This window comes from Scyliorhinus torazame, chromosome 19, assembly GCF_047496885.1.
Source record: "Scyliorhinus torazame isolate Kashiwa2021f chromosome 19, sScyTor2.1, whole genome shotgun sequence".
Classification (NCBI taxonomy): Eukaryota; Metazoa; Chordata; class Chondrichthyes; order Carcharhiniformes; family Scyliorhinidae; genus Scyliorhinus; species Scyliorhinus torazame.
The window spans coordinates 70,721,090-70,742,502 of NC_092725.1; the positions used below are offsets into that span (position 1 = coordinate 70,721,090).

Below are 21,413 nucleotides of genomic sequence, written 5' to 3' on the forward strand. Positions count from 1 at the left end.
AGAGGATTATTAAAGGGGTATGAGCAGATGGGGGCTAAATTAAAAAGCAGAACCACAAAGGTAATAATCTCTGGATTACCACCTGAACCACGAGAAAATTGGCAAAGGGCAAATAAGATCAGAGCGTTGAATGCATGGCCCAAATATTGGTGTGGGAGAAATATGTTTTTATTTATGGGTTACTGGGACCAATATTGCGGAAAAGGAGACCTGTACCGTTGGGACGGTTGTCACCTGACCTACGCCGGGACCAGTGTCCTGGTAAATCTTCCAACTAGGGCTGCAGAAAGGGCCTTAAGCTAAATAAAAACAGAAAACACTGGACAATCTCAGCAGGTCTGACAGCATCTGTGGAGCGAGAAGGGAGCTAATGTTTCAAATTTAGATGACTCTTTGTAAAAGCTGGAGAGAACTGGAAATAGGATCAGACGCCTGTGGCAGGGTGTGGAACAGTGGGACTGGATAGGTGGAGATTGACAATGATGTTCTGTAAAGTGGTCACCCAGCCTGCAGGGATGAGTTAAATGGCCAGGTGTTACACCTTCTGTGATTGCATGGGAAGATGCTGTGGGAAGAGGTTGAGATGTTGGGGCTGATGGAGGAGTGGACCAGAGTATAACAGAGGGAACGGGTCCCTGCAAAATGCTGACAGGGGTAGTGAGGGGAAGATGTGTTTAGTGGTGGCATCATGCTTTAAACTAAATAGTGGGGTTGGGTTCACGTGATGGATAGTTTAGCAAGTTAAATAGAAAGGACAGGGCAGTCGTGTAGGGAAATGATTACCAGAATGTGACAGAAGGGACAATAAAAATGCAAGTGTGCACCAGCAAATAAGGACAGACTGATCAAAAATTATATGAAGTGCAGGTACGGGAATAGTGGGGGCAGCACGGTGGCACAGTGGTTAGCACTGCTGCCTCAAGGTGCTGAGGACCCAGGTTCGATCCCAGCCCTGGGACACTGTCCGTGTGGAGTTTGCACATTCTCCCCGTGTTTGCGTGGGTTTCACCCCCACAAAGAAAAGATGTGCAGGGTAGGTGGATTGGCCACACTAAATTGCCCCTTAATTGGAAAAAATGAATTGGGTACTCTAAATTCAAACAAAAAGGTATGGGAATAGTGGCTTTTCTGCGGGCTCTGGTGTTACTTGCTTATAATCTGTCATTTATCCTGATTACCTGGCACTTATTTACATAATCCTAGAATTAACCTTTGGATGAGTATTGGTAAGAATATGCTGAAGAGGTAGAATTCCGAACGGACTACAGAGATACAAAATGGATACCGCCTGATATAAAATGGACTCTGTTTAAAGACATTAAATGTGCTGACTTACGCACTAGATATTTTCACAACAAACTGACCTTTGGATTATAGGCTATTATCACACTTCTGCTTTGTTCAACTGCTACCATGCAAAGAGTTCCAACCACAGACCGCGATTAAGGCAGATGTTCAGCCAAGAGGCAACTGCCAGTGACTGTCGTAATATTTGCTAACTAAATTAGCAGAAGTTGGCCTCGATTTCTGCTGTTTCTTATTGCAAAATGGCTAACGTTTCTGCCTAATGAACTGACTCATGATCAACCGTCAACTTTGTTTACTCATGTGTATAAAGGCTAAAGTCCGAGATGCAATCGAAGAGAAGTCGGTGACATCCTTGTCAGAGGATATAGCGCTTCTCCCAGAGCTCTGTCCTTTAATAAAGCATTTATCTCACTGAATAGTCTACAGTCTAGTTTCTGCGGGTTATTTTTCCCACAACAATGCCAAAAAATATCATGATCCTATCGAATGCTGGAGCAGGCTCGAGGGCCGAACTGCCTAATTCTGATCCTATTTCTTAATGTCTTAAATCTGGCGATAAAGGGGAGCAAGTGGATTCAGTGGGGATGGAGCTGTCCTTTCAATATGGCGTCCTGATCTCCGATCGACCCGGTGTTCTCCGAGGTGGCAGTGAAAATGATGGCTGCCAGGGCAGCACGGTGGCACAGTGGGTTAGCCCTGCTGCCTCGCGGCGCCGAGGTCCCAGGTTCGATCCTGGCTCTGGGTCACTGTCCGTGTGGAGTTTGCACATTCTCCCCGTGTTTGCGTGGGTTTCACCCCCACAACCCAACAATGTGCAGGGTACGTGGATTGGCCACGCTAAATTGCCCCTTAATTGGAAAAAATGAATTGGGTACTCTAAATTAAAAAGAGAAAAAGAAAATGATGACTGCCGACATGATCTGAGGCTTGGCGCGCCAACTCAAAACCGATGTGTTAATGAGGCCCAGTGGGGAATACTAATAAAAGGCTTGATTATATGGAGTAGAGAATCCCGAACGTCAAGTATGTTGCTTCCTTGGTGGAAACTAAAATTCAATCCTTGGAAAGCTAGCCATTTGGTATCTCTGAAATCCTGGAAGATTTGGAGAACCGAAGTTGGTGAAGGAATATCCCAGTCATTGGTCTGCCTGAGGGAGTGGAGGGTGAGGCTCTTATTATGTTCTTTAAGAACTGGCTACCACGTTTCCTTGAGCTGAATGTGAAAGCTGGGCATTTCAAGTTGGAATGAGCACTGTCATTAAGGCCAAGGGATAATCTTCGTCCCAGTCCTATAATCATTCGCTTCCACAAGTTTAAAGAATGACAGAAGGACCTGGAGACGGCAAGTCAATGTGGGACCTGCCTCTCCAAGGGAGCGAGGATCTCCTTCTTCCAGGACTTTTCAGCGGCAATGCAGATTAAGCATTGAGGCTTTGATGAGTTTTGAAGGCAATTCAAAGCAACTGGAGTGAATTATGTTATGCTTTATCCTGCGACACTGAAAATTATACCTGAAGACTCTGCTAAGAATTTTAATAATTTGACTGCTGCCTTGGCCTTCATCAAAATCTTGAACGACAAGGATTTTGACTGATGGTCTGTAACTTCGACAAACCCAAAGCTTCGACCCAAACTCTTTCCATATTATGGTGTTGTTTGTCGGAATTTATTGTCTTGTATCCTGTTTAAGGGGAGATGTGAATAATTGAGCACTGTATGGAATGTCATCTTATTCTCCTTGGGTGTTTCAGGGAATCTTGCTATCTTATTATGGTAGATGTGCCATATGTTGATCATCCATCATTTTTTATTTTTATTATCCATATCTTAATCATGGCAGAATTGAGTGGTGCCATTTTTGGAGGGTGGGTGGTGGATGCAGGTCTTACTAGGTGGGCCTGAGTTGTGGGAAGGACATGTGATTCCCATTCCCTTGTTGGATTTTTTCTCTCCTCCTTGTTGGGAGATTGCTTCTTGATTTTAATGACAGTATGGCTGTGGGCTTAATCCTACAGGTCCTCAGTCTTATTGAGCAATGTCCCCTTAGAACTACTGAGGTCATGATACTTTTGTATTTTTATAGTGGGGTCTCTGTGTTGTTACCTTTATCCTGCAGTGGTACAGACAGGTCTTTTATCCGTGAATTTAACATATTGGGGATGCTTTGGTGCCTCTGGTGTAAAATGAGTTGAGGGAGCGGTGTCATGGCACATGACAGGTTTTGGCACACAAAAAACCCATCCTATTCTTCTTCAGTGGCCTATGTAATGGCGGCAGTTAACCTTAAACTTTGCTCATGGAATGTACGGGATATTCACCATCCTATCAAAAGGAAAAAGATTCTCTTCTTTCTTAAGAATGCAAAAGTAGATATAGCTCATTAAAGAAACTCATTTGGATTATAAGGAGCGCCAATTTCTCTCCCGAATGTTGACCTGAAATTGGTGTCTAAGATTTTGGAAAGAAGGTTGGAGAATGTCCTTCCAATAATTGTTTGGGAGGACCAGAATGGGTTTATTAAGGGTAGATTTTCCACTAACAATATTAGAAGACTGCTGAATGCGACTCAGGCTTTTCAGCAATGAGCAATGGATGAGCTGGTGATCTACCTGGATGGGGAAAAGGCTTTTGATCAGGTTGAGTGGAATCATTTGGTGTATTTGTTAGAGATTCGGTTTGGGAGAGGATTACGTTAACTGGATTCAGGTGTTGCATCATAGGCCTATGGCGGCTGTGCTCATGAATGGTTTGATGTCCGAGAACTTTGGACTCCAGAGAGGGACTAGCTGGGGTGTCCTTTATCCCCATTGCTGTTTGCACTGTCTATTGAACCACTGGTGGAGGCTGTTAGAAAAATATTCCTAATATCGGGGATAATGTGTGGGAAGAGGCAACACAAGACCACACTTCATGCGGAGACGTGCTGCTGTTTGTGCCAAAGCTGGGTTCGTGCCACTGTTGGTGTAGTGGATAGATTTAGTGCCTTCTCCGGTTATAAAGTCAACTTTATTAAGTTGTCGGCTATGCTCCTGGGTGAGCTGAGAGGTAAACCTCCTCTCGCTAATTTCCCCTTTGGATGCGCCCTCCCTTGGGATTTAAGTATCCGGGTGCTTCAATTAACCTGTCCTCAGGCAGTTATATGGGGCCAATTTCCCTCGGTTGATCACATCAATTAGGTAGGACTTAGCACATTGGTCGGCGCTTTCGGTTTCTTAGCTAGAAAGGATCACCCTGTTAAAAATGAAGGTGTTGCCGACATTGTTGTGCCCCCTGCAGATGCTGTCTATACTACTGTCAGCTAAAGTTGTTCAGGATATCAATGGAATTATTTGTTCATTTGCCTGGAACAAGAAGAAATCTCGCCTTACGTTTGTTAAGCTCCAGCTTCCTGGGTCTAAGGGGGGGGGGGGGAGTTGGGTGTTAAGGTCTATGGTAACTCTATAATAAGAACTAGAAAGCAGGTCTTGACTTCTTCGACTCCAAGTTTATTGTGTCAGCAATCACATCTCTAATAATACCACAGTGCCAGCTGTATCCCTTTTATATTTGATGCAGTCTATTAAACAACTAAAACCCCAATTCCAACTTATGTACTAGGGAACATGAACTCTTTCCTACCATTGGGTGTCCCGAATATTAGGCTATATCAGCTGGTCTCTCATTTAAGTTTTATAAGGGATTGGGTTTAAAGGACCCTCCATCTATTTGGCTCGCTATTGAAGCAGACCAGTCAGTTTACCCTCTAGAGGCCTTGTTTTAGGGTAACTTTAAGGCAGGTTCTGCTAAGTGTGATAATCCTATTATTATTAATACTCAGAATGTGGAGATTGGTCCATCACTCAGAAGGGAGTACTAAACTGTCTTCCGCTCCCTCTCCTATCCAGGACATTCGAGATTTTCCACCAGGTCTAATCGACCATGAATTCGACACTTGATGAGATAGAGGCATTTGTAGGCTGTGAGACTAGTTCAAAGATGCATCCTTGTCATCCTTTGAGCGGCTATGTCAACAGTTGTACATCCCAAGATACTCCTTTTCAAAGTATTTACAACTTAGAGACTTTATCCTTACTAAGACGACGTTGTGTATTGACTCCTCAATTTCCCCAGTGGAAAGAATCCTAAGTTCTGTGGAGCTTAATTAATTAGCAAGTTCTACAATTCTTTAAATTCTAGAACCAGTGATAGCAGGTTGAGTGCCTTGCAGTCTTGGGAAAAGGATTTGTGTTATGGGCCAGGGTTTAACAACTCCAAAGTATATTATGGAGTTCACCTGACCTATAACTGTTTATTGATTTTGGTTACGATGAGCACACCTTTCAGGTGTTATTCAACAGAGGTCTTAGACGCTTTAAATCAAAAAACAAGCTTTATTCTACGAATTTAGTTAACATTTGTATAAACACACAGTAAGAATTATTATCAACTACAAACATAAAGCCCTCACATAGCTACAGTAATCTATGTATAATCCTTAACAAATTCCCCCTTAACTGTTCCAATTCAATATCAAAATCCAAGAAAACCAGAAACCCCTTTTCAAAGGTGTGGCCCAGCACATGACACTCTTACTGGTATAAGGCTTATTAGTGATACTCTGTTCCCCTTCTCAAACAGCAGGTTTGAATTCCTTCCAGAAAGCAATTATCTCTTTTAAGTTATCAAGTAGTCTGGAAACAGCTTTTAAAATGAAGATACATTTCAACCTGTGCAGTTCAAAACCAGTCCAAACTCAAAGCAAAAGTAAAAACTCCCAGAGCCACAGCCCAGCTCCATCTACACAATGACATCACTGAAGCCATGTGATAGAACAGGTGTCCAAAAGCTTGGTGAGAGTTTTATGCAGAGACTTAAAGGAGGAAAGAAAGGCTTAGATTTAGGGAAGGAATTCAAGAGCTTAGAAATTTGTAGCTGAAAGCATGATCACCAATAATGGAGCAATTAAAATCTGGGAAGTGCTAGGGACCAGAATTGGAGGACAGAAAATATGGATTTTAATGAGTATAACAGGTAACAGTGTCAGCAGTTAAAGGTGACATTAGAATATCACTCACAAACCAACAGATTGCTCAAATGCATAACATTTAATGTAATGGTAACATCAATGTTTAAGCAAGGGCTCTAAAACCTGTCGATTAAGAGCTAACCTAAAGAAGAAAAGGAGCATGTCGATCAGCTAGAACTGCTGAAACTGCAGGTGAAGAAGGAATAGCGCAAATTAAAGAAAGAGAAAAAAATCAACGCCAATCTCAAGGGAGGAGAAACATCAACAACACAAGTTTGATTCAGTTAGAACAGCAAAGGCAGCATCAATATATTCCTGAACTTCTGGAAGGAAGGGATACCAGCAGCATGTTTGCTCAGTCAATGTACAGAATCATTTTGCTAAATTCAATTTCATACTGAATTTTAAACAAGGGGTTGGCACAGATAGATTCTTTAGCGCTTTAAAATTACTTGAAAATCTATATAAGTGAGAATATCAATACAGTCATGTGATATAGGTCATCAGAAGAGGAAAGCTTTGACCTGGTGCAATAAACGTGTGACAGTGAATTAAAAAATATATATATTTTATTCCAAACTTATATAATAATAATCTTCATTATTATAACAAGCATGCTTACATTAACACTGCAATGAAGTTACTGTGAAAATCGCCGAGTTGTCACACTGATAGTGACCCAAACCGGGAATCGAACCTGGCACGGTGAAGCTAACCACTGTGCTACTGTATAAAAGGTTACAAAACATAAACAACTCTGGGAGCAAACTCCCCAACACACAACTATACAGTTTGTACAAATGTTTCCCTTTTTCACCCCCCTCCTCCCTCCCCCCTCCCCTCCCCCCTCCCCTCCCCTCCCCCCACAACGAACAGCTCCTCAAATACAGATACGAACATCCCCCACCTTGCCTCAAAGCCCTCCTTAATTCGTACTTGACCTTTTCCAGCCAAAGAAAGTGATATAAGTCACCCAGCCAGGCCACCACCCCCCCTAGCGTTGCTGACCGCTACTCCAACAGAATTCTTCGCCCGGCGATTAGAGAGGCGAAGGCCATAGCGTTGGCCTTCCTCCCCTCCATCAGCTCCGGCTTCTCCAATATCCCAAATATCGCCACCAAAGGGTCCGACTCAACCTCCTCCCCCTATCGCCGCAAACACTCCCGCGCAGAATCTCTCCAAAGTTTTGTAACCCCAGTACATTAATGCTTGATTCGCTGGTCCCTGCACACACTTCTCACACTCGTCTGCCACCCGCTCGAAATGAACCTCATGGCACTCGCACCGACCACCCCTTCAGGCAGGCCAACTATTCGCAGATTCGGCCTCCTCGACCTGTTTTCCTGCTCCTACACCTTTGCTCTCAATGTCTTGTAAAGTTCTCCTAAGAGCCCCACCTCTGCCTCCAATGCCACCATCTGATTGCTGTTGCATCAACGTCACCCTCTCAATCTCTCAGATCTGTGCCTCCAAGCATTTCTTCACCCTCTTCATCGAGCCCTTCAGGGGTGCCACAGCCCCTTTGATGGCTTTTGATTGATCCTCCTGCATCTCCTTCCCCTGCTTGGGGACTCCTACTTGATGAACCCATCAACTGTTCCATCTGGGGCGTACAAACTTGCACTAGCCCTTCCCCCTCTGCCATCCTTCCACTGGTGGCTGTGCCATAGGTCTCTTCCAACTCCTTGGTCAGAGACTTCACCTTCTTCTGCAGAGTTTGGTAATCAACAGACATGTCAGTCCCACAGGGGAACTTCTCCTCCGACCTTCAGTTACATTTTTCCGTCCAAGTTGCGCCTGATTTTGGGTAAAAAGAGCTATTTTCCATGCCTTCAAGCAGGAGCTGCCCTGTGTGCGACCACTTACACCATGGTCGCAACCAGAAGTAGGTGATAGTGAATTGATAGCCCATTTGAGAGAAAGGGGACCTGGATGCAGCAGTTCAAAATTGGACAACTCAACACCAGCAACTGCAGCGCGAGGGGATGGCCAAGCAGAAACTGTGAGTCCCCTCCCATTCACAGTTCTGCTTCTTCCTGGCCCACTGCAAGATTTTCCCTTTCTCCACAAACTTGTGGAGATCTACTTTGGTGCATTGTAAAAAGGAGACTTTCAAACTCCAGCTCCAGGGGAAGACTGGGAATTGTAATCGCCAAACTGATTGCTTTTATTAGTGCTGTGTTTAAACTGAGAGATCTTGAATCCAAATCTCAGCGAAAGCAGAGTGCACATTTTAGTTGTGGAAATTGGAAATATCAGTTTTTCAACATTATTTCAATAATCAGAAATGGGACGTGTTGATGTTGGACATATGACCACTAACCTGAATCTGGATAGCTGTATAGTATTTCAGAGATGCAACTGGTTCTACTTATACGTATAGATCACATGGCATTGTAGTAGGGTGCAAAGTGAGAAGGTAGTGTTATATAATAGAATCTTACAGCAGAGACGTGCGAGCCATTTGAGAGAGCTATTTAAAAGAGCTATCCATTTATCTGCCCTTTTCCTACAGTACATAACAAATCCTCTTTTGAAAGTTGCTCTTGAATTTACATCCAGTGACCTTTCAAGTGGTATTTTCCATGTCAAAACAACGCACTATGTAAACACATTTCTCCTCACCTCCACCCCCTCCCTGTCTTCTTTCGCCTGGTGTAGGATCACCTATACCAATAAGGATTTAGAAATAGGACAGTTATGCCTTGTACCTTTTAATCAATACTGTTAAAATGCCTACTTAGAACAACGTAAACAAATAACACCACAGGTGGAGTTACTTGTCACTATACAGAAGAGTCAATGGACTCGAACCATGAACTATTTTCTCTCTCCTGTCAGGAAAACAAAGATAGTTTTATGGGATTTATATTTGCATTGTGGAAGAACAGAAATAAGGTATAATTTTAAGTAGGTTTAATTTAGTGTTTCTGTGTAAGGAATAGGTTGATATAGATGTTTGGATCTGTGGTCTTTTGTGTCAGATAAAGCTGGGCTTATATTGTGCTTTGAGAAGAGGTATGGCATCAAAAGTAAACCTGCTGTGGAGAAGTGTGTGATGAATGTAGGAATTTCAGATATATTGTATTATATGTAGTTGGTGCAGAAAGGGTTAAATGCCTGGGTTAGTATGTGATTGCTGCAGTCATATTTTTAAAAATCCTGGTTTGAAAGGCAGCTGGATCTTTGGAGACAAGTGCAATTAAAGCATCGTAAAAGTTGGCTCAGAAAATTTTGTTTATATAAAGAGGGTTTCCTGGGGAGTAGATAATTAGTGACACTGTGTTCAACTTTGTAAAATGATGTAGTTAATAGGAGGAGACAGGAGCTGAAACAGTCAGGTTTTGGGTATTGGAGTTTCTGTTCAGTTTTGATCTGTCTGTGAACAGACTAGTAGCTGCTCTAAAAGCAAGTATTCCAAGGTTGGCTAACTATATTTAAAAGTGGACTTTGACCTGAGATGGGTTTTGCTTGAGTGAAGATAAAAGTTACAGTTCAGATTTAGTGTTTCATTGTCATTGTTAAGCATTATTTAACAGGTAGTTATCAGTTATTTTCTTGTGTGATGTCAAGTTATTTTAATCCTCTGTTAGTAATAAAGTTTGTTTTAATATACCACATCCCTATTTGCGTGGAATCACTCCTGGATGAAGCATCCTTTCCTCATAGTCTTACAAATTAAATTAAATATTGGGGTATCTGTTCAGTATCCTGGCAACTGTTGGGGTCTGGTCCATGATGGTAATAAGTGGAAGTCGTTGCTTAGCAACCCGGGGCACATTTAGGGTAGGAAGGCATTTCAATTTTAGTTTTTAGCTGTATATATTGCATTTGAAGATAGGAAGTCAGAGAGAGAAAATCTCTCGGCTCTGCCAGAAGAAAATCTGGACAGGACAAGGATACTGCAAAAATACAGACTTCCCAGAGAACTAGATAAAGTCCAGATAACCAGGGAATTGGAACAGAAAGAAGGTCTGAGGAAGACTAAAGTTAAGGGAACACAGGTCAAGATGTTGAACAAGGTACTGTTCATGGGAATTGAAGGGAAAAGCAGATAAAGTGTTCTGAATTAAAGAGACAGCTGAATTAAAGGGGCTGGTTTAGCACACTGGGCTAAATCGCTGGCTTTTAAAGCAGACCAAGGCAGGCCAGCAGCATGGTTCAATTCCCGTACCAGCCTCCCCGAACAGGTGCCGGATGGCAAATAGGAGCTTTTCACAGTAACTTCATTTGAAGCCTACTTGTGACAATAAGCGATTTTCTTTTTCATTTCATTTCAGTAACCAGACTTAAAATAGGAAAGTAGACTTCAGAGGTAAATCGACAGTTTGGTGCCCTCTTAATACAGTCTGGGAATTGATAGTTAAAGCAATTGTGAAGAGTTTGTGTCAAGACAAAAGGATCCTCAAGGGGGAGGTGTAAAACCTGGATTCAAAACCTTGATGGAGGGGTTGAGGGAAAAGATTTGAAAGTGTGTCTTTTTGAAAGCGGAATTTGAAATCACTCACTTGGAAGTGGGAGTTCAGTGAGACAAGGTAGCTCAAGGTATAAGAATCATCTGGGTGGATTTTGAAGAGGAATCCACAGACATTCACTTGGGTTCAGAGTGGAGTATGTCTGACCACAGCCAGTCTGTGGAGTTGAAAAGAATGTGTATTACTGAGACCATCATAGTCTAAGATATATGTTGTATCCCATGTTAAACTTAAAATTTGTATATTTGTGAAGATAAGTGGGAGTAATGGAGTAATGTATTATTATCAAACTTTTCATTTTTAATAAATATTTTCCCTATTGTTCAAAACTAATTAGCGGTCCTGTGACTCTGTTCCTCCACGTTTTAAAAAAATTATGATCTTTTGAGCAGCGTTCCAATTTGAAATCTTATCCTCCAGTAGTAACACCAGCTAGGATTGTAACACTCCACAGATGCTGCCAGACCTGTTGGGTTTACCCAGCATTTTCTGATTTTATTTCAGATTTTCAGCATCCGCCGTATTTTGCATTTATATATCCTACAAGTTCTCTCATTGGCTTGGACGGTGAGTCGATTGCTCCAGGGGCCAGTGTGTGTCTCTGAGCAACTTAATGTCATCTGCTAAAATAATAACAGCGTATTTCTTGCAGGAATGCTCAGAATAGACACTCAAAGGTTGTCCCTTAATATACCACCCAACACATTAATGCTGAACATAGAACATAGAACATGACAGCGCAGTACAGGCCCTTCGGCCCTTGATGTTGCGCCGACCTGTGAAACCACTCTAAAGCCCATATACACTGAAGCTATGGAAATAGATGCCTGAATAAATAGGATTGGTTTTTTAAAAAAATTTTAATTACCAAGAAAATTTCATTTATTGAGATTTGGATGGGGAAATGTGACTGAACTTTTCTATAACATAGGCTCAGTTGGAGTCTTGTGTCCAGTTCTGAGCACCACAAATTAGGAAGAATGTAAAGGCTGAGAGAAGGTGCAGCAAAGACTTACAAGAATGGCTACAGGGATGATAAACTACAATTAGAAGAATAGCTGAGAGAAGCTTGAGCTGTTCTCCTTCAAGAAGATTGAGAGGAGATTTGATAGAGGTGTTCAATATCATGAAGGGTCTGAAGATAGAGATAGATAGAGAGAAACCATTCTCATTGGTGATAGAAAAAATATTTTTTAGCAGTGAACGAACGTGCAAGTTTCAAAAGATATTTGGTATTCAAAATGTTCAATCCGAACATTTCCCTTCAGTGATATGCGTAAGTGGTAAAACATTTGTTTTGGCTGTGTATTTTTGAAATTGCAGTTCACCTGCGAGGGTTGTAAAACAGAGAATGCAAATTTCAGCTGATTCTCAAGAGATGTAAAGGTGACGAGGAAAAAAAACATTTTTATATTCAGTGGTTGGTTGGTATGCCAATTCTGGATGTATCTCTGGAGATTTTATCAGAACCTCCCACCTTCATGTAAGCCGGTTAAACACTGTAATTGTACTCCATTTCCAATAGTTTATGATCAATAAATAGCTGTGTTCAAAGATAACATTGAGAATGATACCACCCCAACCCCATCCAGAATTGTTTGTAGCTAAGCCCTGGAAACTAAGAATTAATTCCTGGAGACTCCAGGCAATCCTGGAGAGTTGGCAACATTTGGGATCTAGAATGTGTTGCCTGAGATTGGCGGCAGACTCCATCGAGGTTTTCAATAGAGAATGGGATAACAACTGAAGAGAAAAACTTTGTAGGATCATCCTGGAAAGGTGGGGGTGGAGGTGGGATGGGGGTTTTGGCACAAGGCGAGTTGCTCAAGCAGGGACAGATGGCTGAATGGCATCCTATTGTGCAATAACCGATGTACAAGTTAGATGCTGACAGTTGCAGCCCTCTGGACTCAACATTGAGTTCGGCAACTTAAGATGTTGACCTTTTTCCTCCATCTTAAACCCCCCTTTCTATTTAAAAAAATATTCCATACACGTATTTCCTCAATGCAAACTCCCACCTACACCCCAAGGATAAAACAGCAAATAATACTGATCTGAACTGGCCATGTATACTTTAAAATGGAACAGTAAAACAGAGATACTGGTCCAAACTGCTTTCCCCCCTCCAGCCCTCTCAAGCCAGGTCATCCGTCTTTTGTTATTAAAGTTGCTACTTTTTGTTGCAGTTTCTAAAAATCCACGGGGGTGGATTTCAGTTCCGACAAAGACTTCCGAGATGAACTCGCAAGGTTAACTCTGGGTGTTTCCTGATTTCCAGCATCACCCGTTCTTCTGAAATTCCAGCAGCCGCAGTATTTTATATAAAAGCAAATTACTACGGATGCTGGATACCGAAACAGAAAACACTGGCCAATCTCAGCGGGTCTGACAGCCTCTGTGGAGAGAAAGAGGAGCTAAGGTTTGGAGTGTGGACGGCTGTGTATTTTGCTGTGTGTTTGGTGCCTGCAGGCGGCGCCTGCTCCATTTGGTTGGAGCGGTGCAGCAGCCGGAATGAGCTGTGGGCTCCGGGCTCTGCGGGATCAGTGTCCATATCTCCAGCCAGCAGCTCTCACAATGGAACCATGTGCGGAGCAGGAAGCAGAGCTTTTCACAGACCTTCACAGAGCAGCGCTGGAAACGTCGGGAGTGCCGCCGCTTTACTGGAAGAGTTTGCACCACAAGCTGGCGCAGGAGGTTGTGCCGGTTCACAATTTAACAGCAGATTTGTAGATTGGGGCGGCGGGTGGGATGTGATACAAACCCTTCCGGTGCACTGTGCGAAACGTGTCCAAGTTGCTTTTTGTTTTGTTGCCGGACCATTTTTAAGTGGTTAAATATTTCTGCAAGGCTTTCCCAAAAGGGATCATGCACAGAGATAGCTTCCCTTTTATTTTAACAAGTCTGGTCTGCACGGATATCTCAGCCCTGACAGCAGTTGGATTGAAAGACCTTTGTTCCGAGGAAGGCCACTGCAGCGAGAAATTCAGTTCAGAGTTCCTTTGCAGAGTTAGCCTGGAATTGCGGCTAGTGCAAATTAGGTTTTGCTGGTTTGGGGAGTGTTGCCCATTGATCAGGGCCATTGAAGGATAATGGAGTTGCATTTATCCAGTGCATGTGCAGAAAGTGTCTCATTGCCAGTTAATCACTTTTTAAAATGTAGTCACTTGTTTGGTGGGTAATTCTTGCGATGATATAAATGACTACTTAATCTCTTGCTGCTGATAGTCGAGGGGCAAACGTTGGCTGGAATACTGGGCGAGGTTCCTTTGTCATCTCCCCCAGCAAGCATTTATAGTAGGCCTTTAGATTCCTAGATCACTGGAAGTAAAGTAGCGATACAGACTAATGGAATGTATTAAGGCAAACGAAGCTTCGAGAGGGATATTGAAAAGCAGATAAGTTATTTAAACATTCATAGAACTTTAGTTAAGCCATATTTGGAGTACTGTAAACAATCCTGCTCTCCAAATGATAAATTCTACAGAGGCACTTGGAGAAGATGCAAAAAAAAAAAAAAATTGCTGCAATGATGCTAGGTTTTACCTCTAGTTCTATCAGGAACGATTGAACTGGCTGAGGCAAAGAGAAGATGAGGGGTAACCTGACTGTGAGAAACACCGCTCACTTAATAATAATTTACACTTAGCCAAATTCTGAAGAAGTATTTTATTCAATCGATCTTGCAAGAACGGGTGCAGCCCATCAACATTGGCAGACACACTGAATTCATACAGCATCACTTGTTATATACAATCTGTGAGAAACACTTCCCACAAACTGCCGAAAGGGCAGTTTCCTTATCAGTGATTCCTTATTTGGACTTGTTATGTTCATTTTGTCTTCCCCCTTGCTTAGTGGTTTCTGTTAGCTCCTGGTTCATCCTTGGACCGTCAATTAAAAGATAAGAATGAGGCCCCCTGCTTGCACCTGCATCCTGCTATTGTACATCCCGCTCATTCCCAAAGGTCAGTCATGTACATAGTTACAACAACTTGCTCACTGTAGCTAACACAGAACTCCACTTGACATCTTATTTTCCCATCAGGCCCTATTGTTGACATCTTAATTGTGAACCAGAGTTATACATGTAAAAACAACATAAAATGCTCATTTCTCATAATTCCCCCTTTTTTTCTTTTTACTCTTGTTGCTTTTTACACTATGTCGCCCCTTCTAGCCTACCCCAAAATTGTCAAACATCCTCTCAACCTCACTTTCTATGGGGTCGTACTCTCCTTCAGTCTTCCCTCTTTCTAGTAGGCAAATTGTTTCCTGGCCTCCCTTACCCAGGGATAATGGCATCTGCTTGGTCAAGGCTGTTTCGATGAGCCTCTGCACCAAGCCTCTTACGCACAGGATGATGCAACAGCCTATTGCCGCCAATGCTCCTATCACCACGATGATGGAGGTGAGGATGGATACAATTAACCCTTTCCATTTCCCAAACATTGATTCAAGCCACCCAGTCGTGGATGTGTCTGCCCCTGAGTTGTCTGCCATTTCCTCAGCCAGAGTGGTTAACCCTTGTAGCGCACGGGTAATCGATCCGTCGGGTGCCGTGTTGTTGGGGATAAACGTGCAACACTGTCCCTTGAGCATAACGCATACACCACCTTTCTCTGCCAAAATCATATCCAGAGCCAATCTATTCTCCCAGGCCATTCTACTGGTTGCGTCCAGTTGTTCTGCTATGCCCTTTACGGAATCCCTGGTATAATTGATGAACCTCTGTTGATTATAGTATATATAATTTATCCAATCCACATTCTTATTGATCGTAACCCACCAGAAGAGGGACTCGAACCCAGCTGCAATCTTATTTCGGGCTTTGAACTCGTCTGGTACTCCTCTGGGGATGCCAACGGAGTCCAGGTAAATCCTGTCATCAAATGAGGTGGGCATGCTCCGTTTAGATCGTTCCCCTTTTACACTCCCCCTCTCCTCTTGTCTTTCATAGGCTATACTGAACGGAATGGCGAGCTGGACTAATGCGCATGTCCCTTTCTACTGGGGGGGGGTAGAGTGAGTCTTAGGATCTTTCCTCCGCAATACCACCATATATCCGCACGTGGTATTTTTAGTGATGAGTAATTGCCCTGGGTGGTCACGTTCTTAGTCTCAATACAAGTCTTGAGTTCTCCCATATCTTTACTTAGCCCCGTATCAGAACGACTTATACACGATTTGTGATGCATCACGGTAACCAAGAAGGAGGGAGGGTTTGCTGATTGTTTCTTATTAACAGGAGGAAACAGCAGAGATAGGGGAGTGAAGGTCTTGTTGCCCCAGGCTGTCTCATCTTGGTACAAGGCCATCATGCATTCCATGCTCCCTCTATTTTCTTTCCACCCCATTGGAAAGGGCTCCAGATGGGTCTGTGGTCTACCTGATGCGCAAGCATAACAATTGTCTTTCTTCAGCGTCTGGGCCGAGTACCTCACCCACTCAATCCACGCATTCTGTCCCTCATAGCCGGTTTCTATCTCAAAGGCTTTCTACTGGTTGAGGCAAAGAGAAGATGAGGGTTAACCTGACTGAGGTGAGATTATGAATAGTTTGATGGGGTTAGGTGTGAAGATGACCAGACTAAGGGTCCAAAAATATAGTCGATAATATGGTGGTTTCCAAAGTGGGTTACATATATATCATTGAGAATGTCTTTATGGGATACTTTTCTCTTAATTGTGTAATGATGGATTTTCAGGGATGTGAACACGTTTTCGACCTCCATGCTAAATGGGAAAGATTTCAAACTGATCTAGCAACTCACAAATGGGCATACATGAGGGCATCTGTCAGCAGCGACAGAATTATTTACAACCACAATCTGTAATCTCTTGGCACAGCATATCTTTCACTCTACCATCACCACCAAGCTGGGAGGTCAACTCTGGTTCAATGAAGAGTGCAGGAAGGTATGCCAGGAGCAGCACTCTGCATACCTAAAAATGAGGTGGCAACCTGGTGAAGCTGCAACATAGGACTACTTGCGTGCCAAACAGCGTTTACGATAGCCAGAGCAAAGCAATTTCACAGCCAATGGATCAGATCTAAATTGTGCAGTACTCCCACATCCAGCAGTGAATGGTGGTGGACAATTAACAAGGAGAGGAGGCTCTACAAATATCCCCATTCTCACCAATGGAGGAGACCAGCACATCTTCGCAAAATATGAGTCTGCAGCGTTTGCAACAATCTTCAACCAGAAGTGCTGAGTGAATGATCCAACTTGACCACCTCTGGAGGTCCCCTGCATCACGAATGTCAGCCTTCAGCCAATTCGATTCACTCCACATGATATCAAGAAACTGCTGAAAACACTGGATAGTGGAAAGGTTTTGGGCCCACACAAAATTCCAGAAATAGTACTAAAGTCTTGAGCTCTAAAACTAGCTGAGCTCTTAGTCAAGCTGTTCCAGTACAGCTACAATACTGGCATCTACCCGGCAATGTAGAAAATTGCCCAGGTATCTCAAGAAACAGGACAAATCCAATCTGGACAATTACCCTGTTTTAGGCAAATCAAATAACCAATTAAAATAAATCAAATAAACTGAGGGACAAATTAAAGGGACAACCCCTTAAAGGGATACTTCTTTTTCTTTTTAAATTTAAAGTACCAATTATTTTTTTCCAATGAAGCGGAAAATTAGCAAGACCAATTCACCTACCCTGCATGTCTTAGGATTGAGGGGGTGAGACCCATGCAGACACTGGGAGAATGTGCAAATTCCTCCCGGGGCCTTTATCAAACCCGGGTCCTCAGTGCCGTGAGGCAGCAGGGCTAACCACTGCACCAACGTGCTGCCTCTGTTACAGGGATACTGCCCAACTAATTACCGCCCCATCAGTCTGCTCTCAGTCATCAACAAAGTGATGCAAAGTGCGATTTGACGGTACTATTAAACAACACTTATGCAGCAATAACCTGCTCACTGACTCTCAGTTTGGATTATGCTAGGGCCACTCAGCTGTCATCATTAGAAAGCAGAACTAGGGGGCATAGTCTCAAAATAAGGGGAAGTAGATTTAGGACTGAGTTTAGGAGGAACTTCTTCACCCAAAGGGTTGTGAATCTATGGAATTCCTTGCCCAGTGAAGCAGTAGAGGCTCCTTCATTAAATGTTTTTAAGATAAAGATAAATAGTTTTTTGAAGATTAAAGGGATTAAGGGTTATGGTGTTCGGGCCGGAAAGTGGAGCTGAGTCCATAAAAGATCAGCCATGAACTCATTGAATGGTGGAGCAGGCTCGAGGGGCCAGATGGCCTACTCCTGCTCCTAGTTCTTATGTTCTTATCTCAGTTCCAGGACATCATCGCAGGAGTTCCTCAGGGTTGTGTCCTAGGCCCAATCGTCTTCTGTTTCAGCAATGACCATTGCTCCATCATAAGGTCAGAAGTGGAGATAATTGCACAATTTGTGACCCTTCATACTGAAGCAGTCTCTGCCCATATGCAGCAAGACCTGGGCAACCTTCAATTTTGGGCCGATAAGTCGCATGTAACATACACTCCATGCAAGTGCCAGGCAGTAACCATCTTCAGCGAGAGACAATTCTCCCCATGATATTGAAGGGCATTTTTATTGCTGAATTCCCCACTATCAACATCTTGGGAGTTACCATCGACCGGAAACTGGACTAGACCAGCCAAATGAATACTGTGGCTACAAGAGCAGGTCAGAGGCTGAGAATTCTGTGGCGGGTAACTCCCCATCTGACTCCCACAGCCTGTCCATCATCTACTACGAGTCAGGAGTGTTAGAGAATACTCTCCCCTTGCCTGGATGAGGTGCCTTACCAAATAAAATGTGACACTGAGTCACAACGGAGCTATGAGGGCAGATGACAAAAGCTTTGTGAAGAGGTAAGTTTTAAGCAGCAGGTTGAAGGAGGGGAACAGGGTGAGAGATTTAGGGCCTAGAACTGGACCGCTGAATGCAGGCGTACCAGTAGTAGAGTGATTCGAATCAGTGATGTTTAAGAGTCCAGAATTGGAGGAGCGCAGAGATCTCCAGGTTGTAGAGCTGGAGGACTGTAGCGCGATAGGGAGAGACAAGGTCATGGAGAGATTTGAAAATCCAAGGGCGACCAAATTTAAAATCGAGGCATTTCCAGAATAGAACCAAGGGTTTTCTTCATATTGTGTTATCCACTAATTTGATTAGGGGTTCAGCTCTGAATTCCTCAAACCTGCCAAATTTGAATTTATCAGATGACATTTTTTTGAGAAGGTAGTTCAGTGGCATTCTTCTCTTGCCACTGACCTCCGGCTAGCTGCTAGAAGCTAACATAATAACAAGCAAATTATAACACATACATCTAATTTTAGTTTTCTGTTTTATTGCTCCTATCCCCAGCATACACACCCTTTGGTTTGATTTCCACCTATCGCTTTGTGTGGCCCACACTGAGATCTGAGTGGAGTGGAGGATTTGAACCCATTTTTCCACTTCACATGTGTTAATGTCCCAGTACATAGTGTATCACGCCTCTTGGTAGTGGAAATTAGTTTGTACTGGGTGATGTCAAATTGATGTTTCGATTTCAGGACATTAAAGGAAAAGGGCTAATGATATAGTCATATTGCAATTCACAGAGCTGCTTTTGAGATTGCCAGAATGAGTGACATGAAGCTGTTGGATCATTGTAAAAGCGCAACTGGTTCAATAACGTTTTGACCTGCTGTTCTGACTTAGTCTGCCTATATGTGACTCCAGTCCCACACCGATGTGAATGACTCAGATCAATCTCTGTGGCAAACAGGGATGGGCAATAAAGACTGACCTCACCAGTGGTGCACAATTCTTGAATGAATTTGAAAACATGATTGTTTTTCTAACAGGAAAGCAATATTGGCAATATGCCAGAAATAGATAAATTGTGAAAGGATGAAAGAGGGTATGTAGAAGCAAACTGTTTCCAGTAGAAGTGTTGTGAATATGCTTAATTTCATGATTTGTATGTTTTAGGAATTAAATGTAAAATAAGTTTGGGGGCAAACTGGGTTTGATAAACTATTAAACATCATTAAGATGATTGTCATTAAGGGCAGCACGGTGGCACAGTGGATAGCACTGCTGACTCACGGCGCCGAGGTCCCAGGTTCGATCCCGGCTCTGGGTCACTGTCTGTGGAGTTTGCACATTCTCCCCGTGTTTGCGTGGGTTTCGCTCCAAAAACCCAAAGATGTGCAGTCTAGGTGGATTGGCCACGCTAAATTGCCCCTTAATTGGAAAAAAATGAATTGGGTGCACTAAATTTAAAAAAAAAAAAAAGATGATTGTCATTCAAAGGATGGTCCATGTTTACTTTTAAAGGACTAGAGTTAGGGGTGCGAGGCAATAAACACGGTTCATCTGCTCTTGGCTTCTTAATGGAGTCAAGGGGTCTGGTAAGATTGCAGTTGTCCCTATTAGAGGGATAAATTATTCATGCTATTTTCCCAGATCAAAGAAAGATTGGAAAGCAACTGGTAAACTAGGGATGTTCTCAAAGTATCTATATTGTTTTCTGTTTTGGAATGTGATGTAAATTAATTGAAATATCTATCTGGGACATCCCATGGTTGTCATGTTGCCATGGGGATGGACTGCAGGGTGGCAGTCTTTTGTTTTGGGTTTTCTAACAGATGCAAACAGTTGTGTCTGGAGCTGGAACAGCCTGGAAGCAGCAGAGAGAGAGAGCTGCCAGGAGCTATCAACCACTTAGCAAGAAGGCAGTGAAATTCATGCTTGATTTAGAGGAGGGGAGGGGAGGGGGACCACAATCACGAGGTGCTCGAGGAGAGTTAGAGGGTCAATGGGCTGAATCGTAGTGGAAGGACCCCAAGGGATTTCATACCTTGGAGAACATCAGGATCAAAGTGATGTACTACGGCAACACACCAAGCCCCCTTCTACAATACCTTCCAAACTTGCAACCGTTACCACCTGGAAGGACAAGGGCAGAAGATGCATCACCTGCACGTTCCCCTCCATGTCACACACTGTTCTGACTTGGAATTATATCACTGTTCCCTCAGTGTCGCCGGGTCAAAATGCTGGAAATCCCCTCCTAACAGCACTGTGAGTGTTCCTACAGCATGGTTCAAGAAAGCCGCTCACCACCATCTTTCGGTATTGGAAATACATGCTGGCTGAGTCGGTGACACCTACATCCTATGAACAAATTTCAAAAGTGATTTCCTGAGAGCTGTGGTACACATTGGTTTGGCCCCAGGAGAAGTGAAAGAAACCTCAAGATCCTGTAAAGCATAAGGGAACACTGGCAGATATAACAGAAGAGGGGAGAGTGAGGTTTTTGGTTTCACAAATAGCTAAGTTCGTAGTACTGGCTTTGTTTAAGTTTTGTGCAGTAAAGATTTTGTTTAAAACCAGAAACTGGGAGTTAGAATTTATTTTTGAAAGTTAATGGTCGTCCTCGATAACGAGAGGTCAAGGACAAGGGACCATATTTACACGATTAAATGCAAGAGAATTAGGACAGGAGACAGTCATTCCACAGAGGTGTCAGGGTGTGGAATTGCTCCAGGGTTAGTGGCTGAAGCAGAAACTATTTGCATTGTGCAAGATTAGATTTGGTTAAGTGAATGAGTGAAGAGGTTCAAAGCAACAGGGTAGG

At 43.1% G+C, this 21,413-nt stretch overlaps 1 protein-coding gene across 3 annotated transcripts in view; it reads left to right on the forward strand.

Moving 5' to 3' along the window:
• The window catches only part of LOC140396203 (tubulin--tyrosine ligase-like protein 12), an 87,730-nt gene that overhangs the window by 18,612 nt on the left and 47,705 nt on the right, over nt 1–21,413 (forward strand). Inside the window, exon 1 of one of the 3 annotated variants that reach the window (XM_072484505.1) lies at nt 13,112–13,210. The exons of 1 other annotated variant lie outside the window; for it this stretch is intronic. Coding sequence is in view for 1 of the 2 variants with exons in the window: in XM_072484503.1 (XP_072340604.1) it covers nt 13,303–13,485 (183 nt within the window). In the remaining variant the exon portion in view is untranslated. Of the gene's footprint in view, nt 1–13,111; nt 13,211–13,266; nt 13,486–21,413 lie in introns of those variants that run through there. One more of the 3 variants, XM_072484503.1, reaches the window with a different exon arrangement.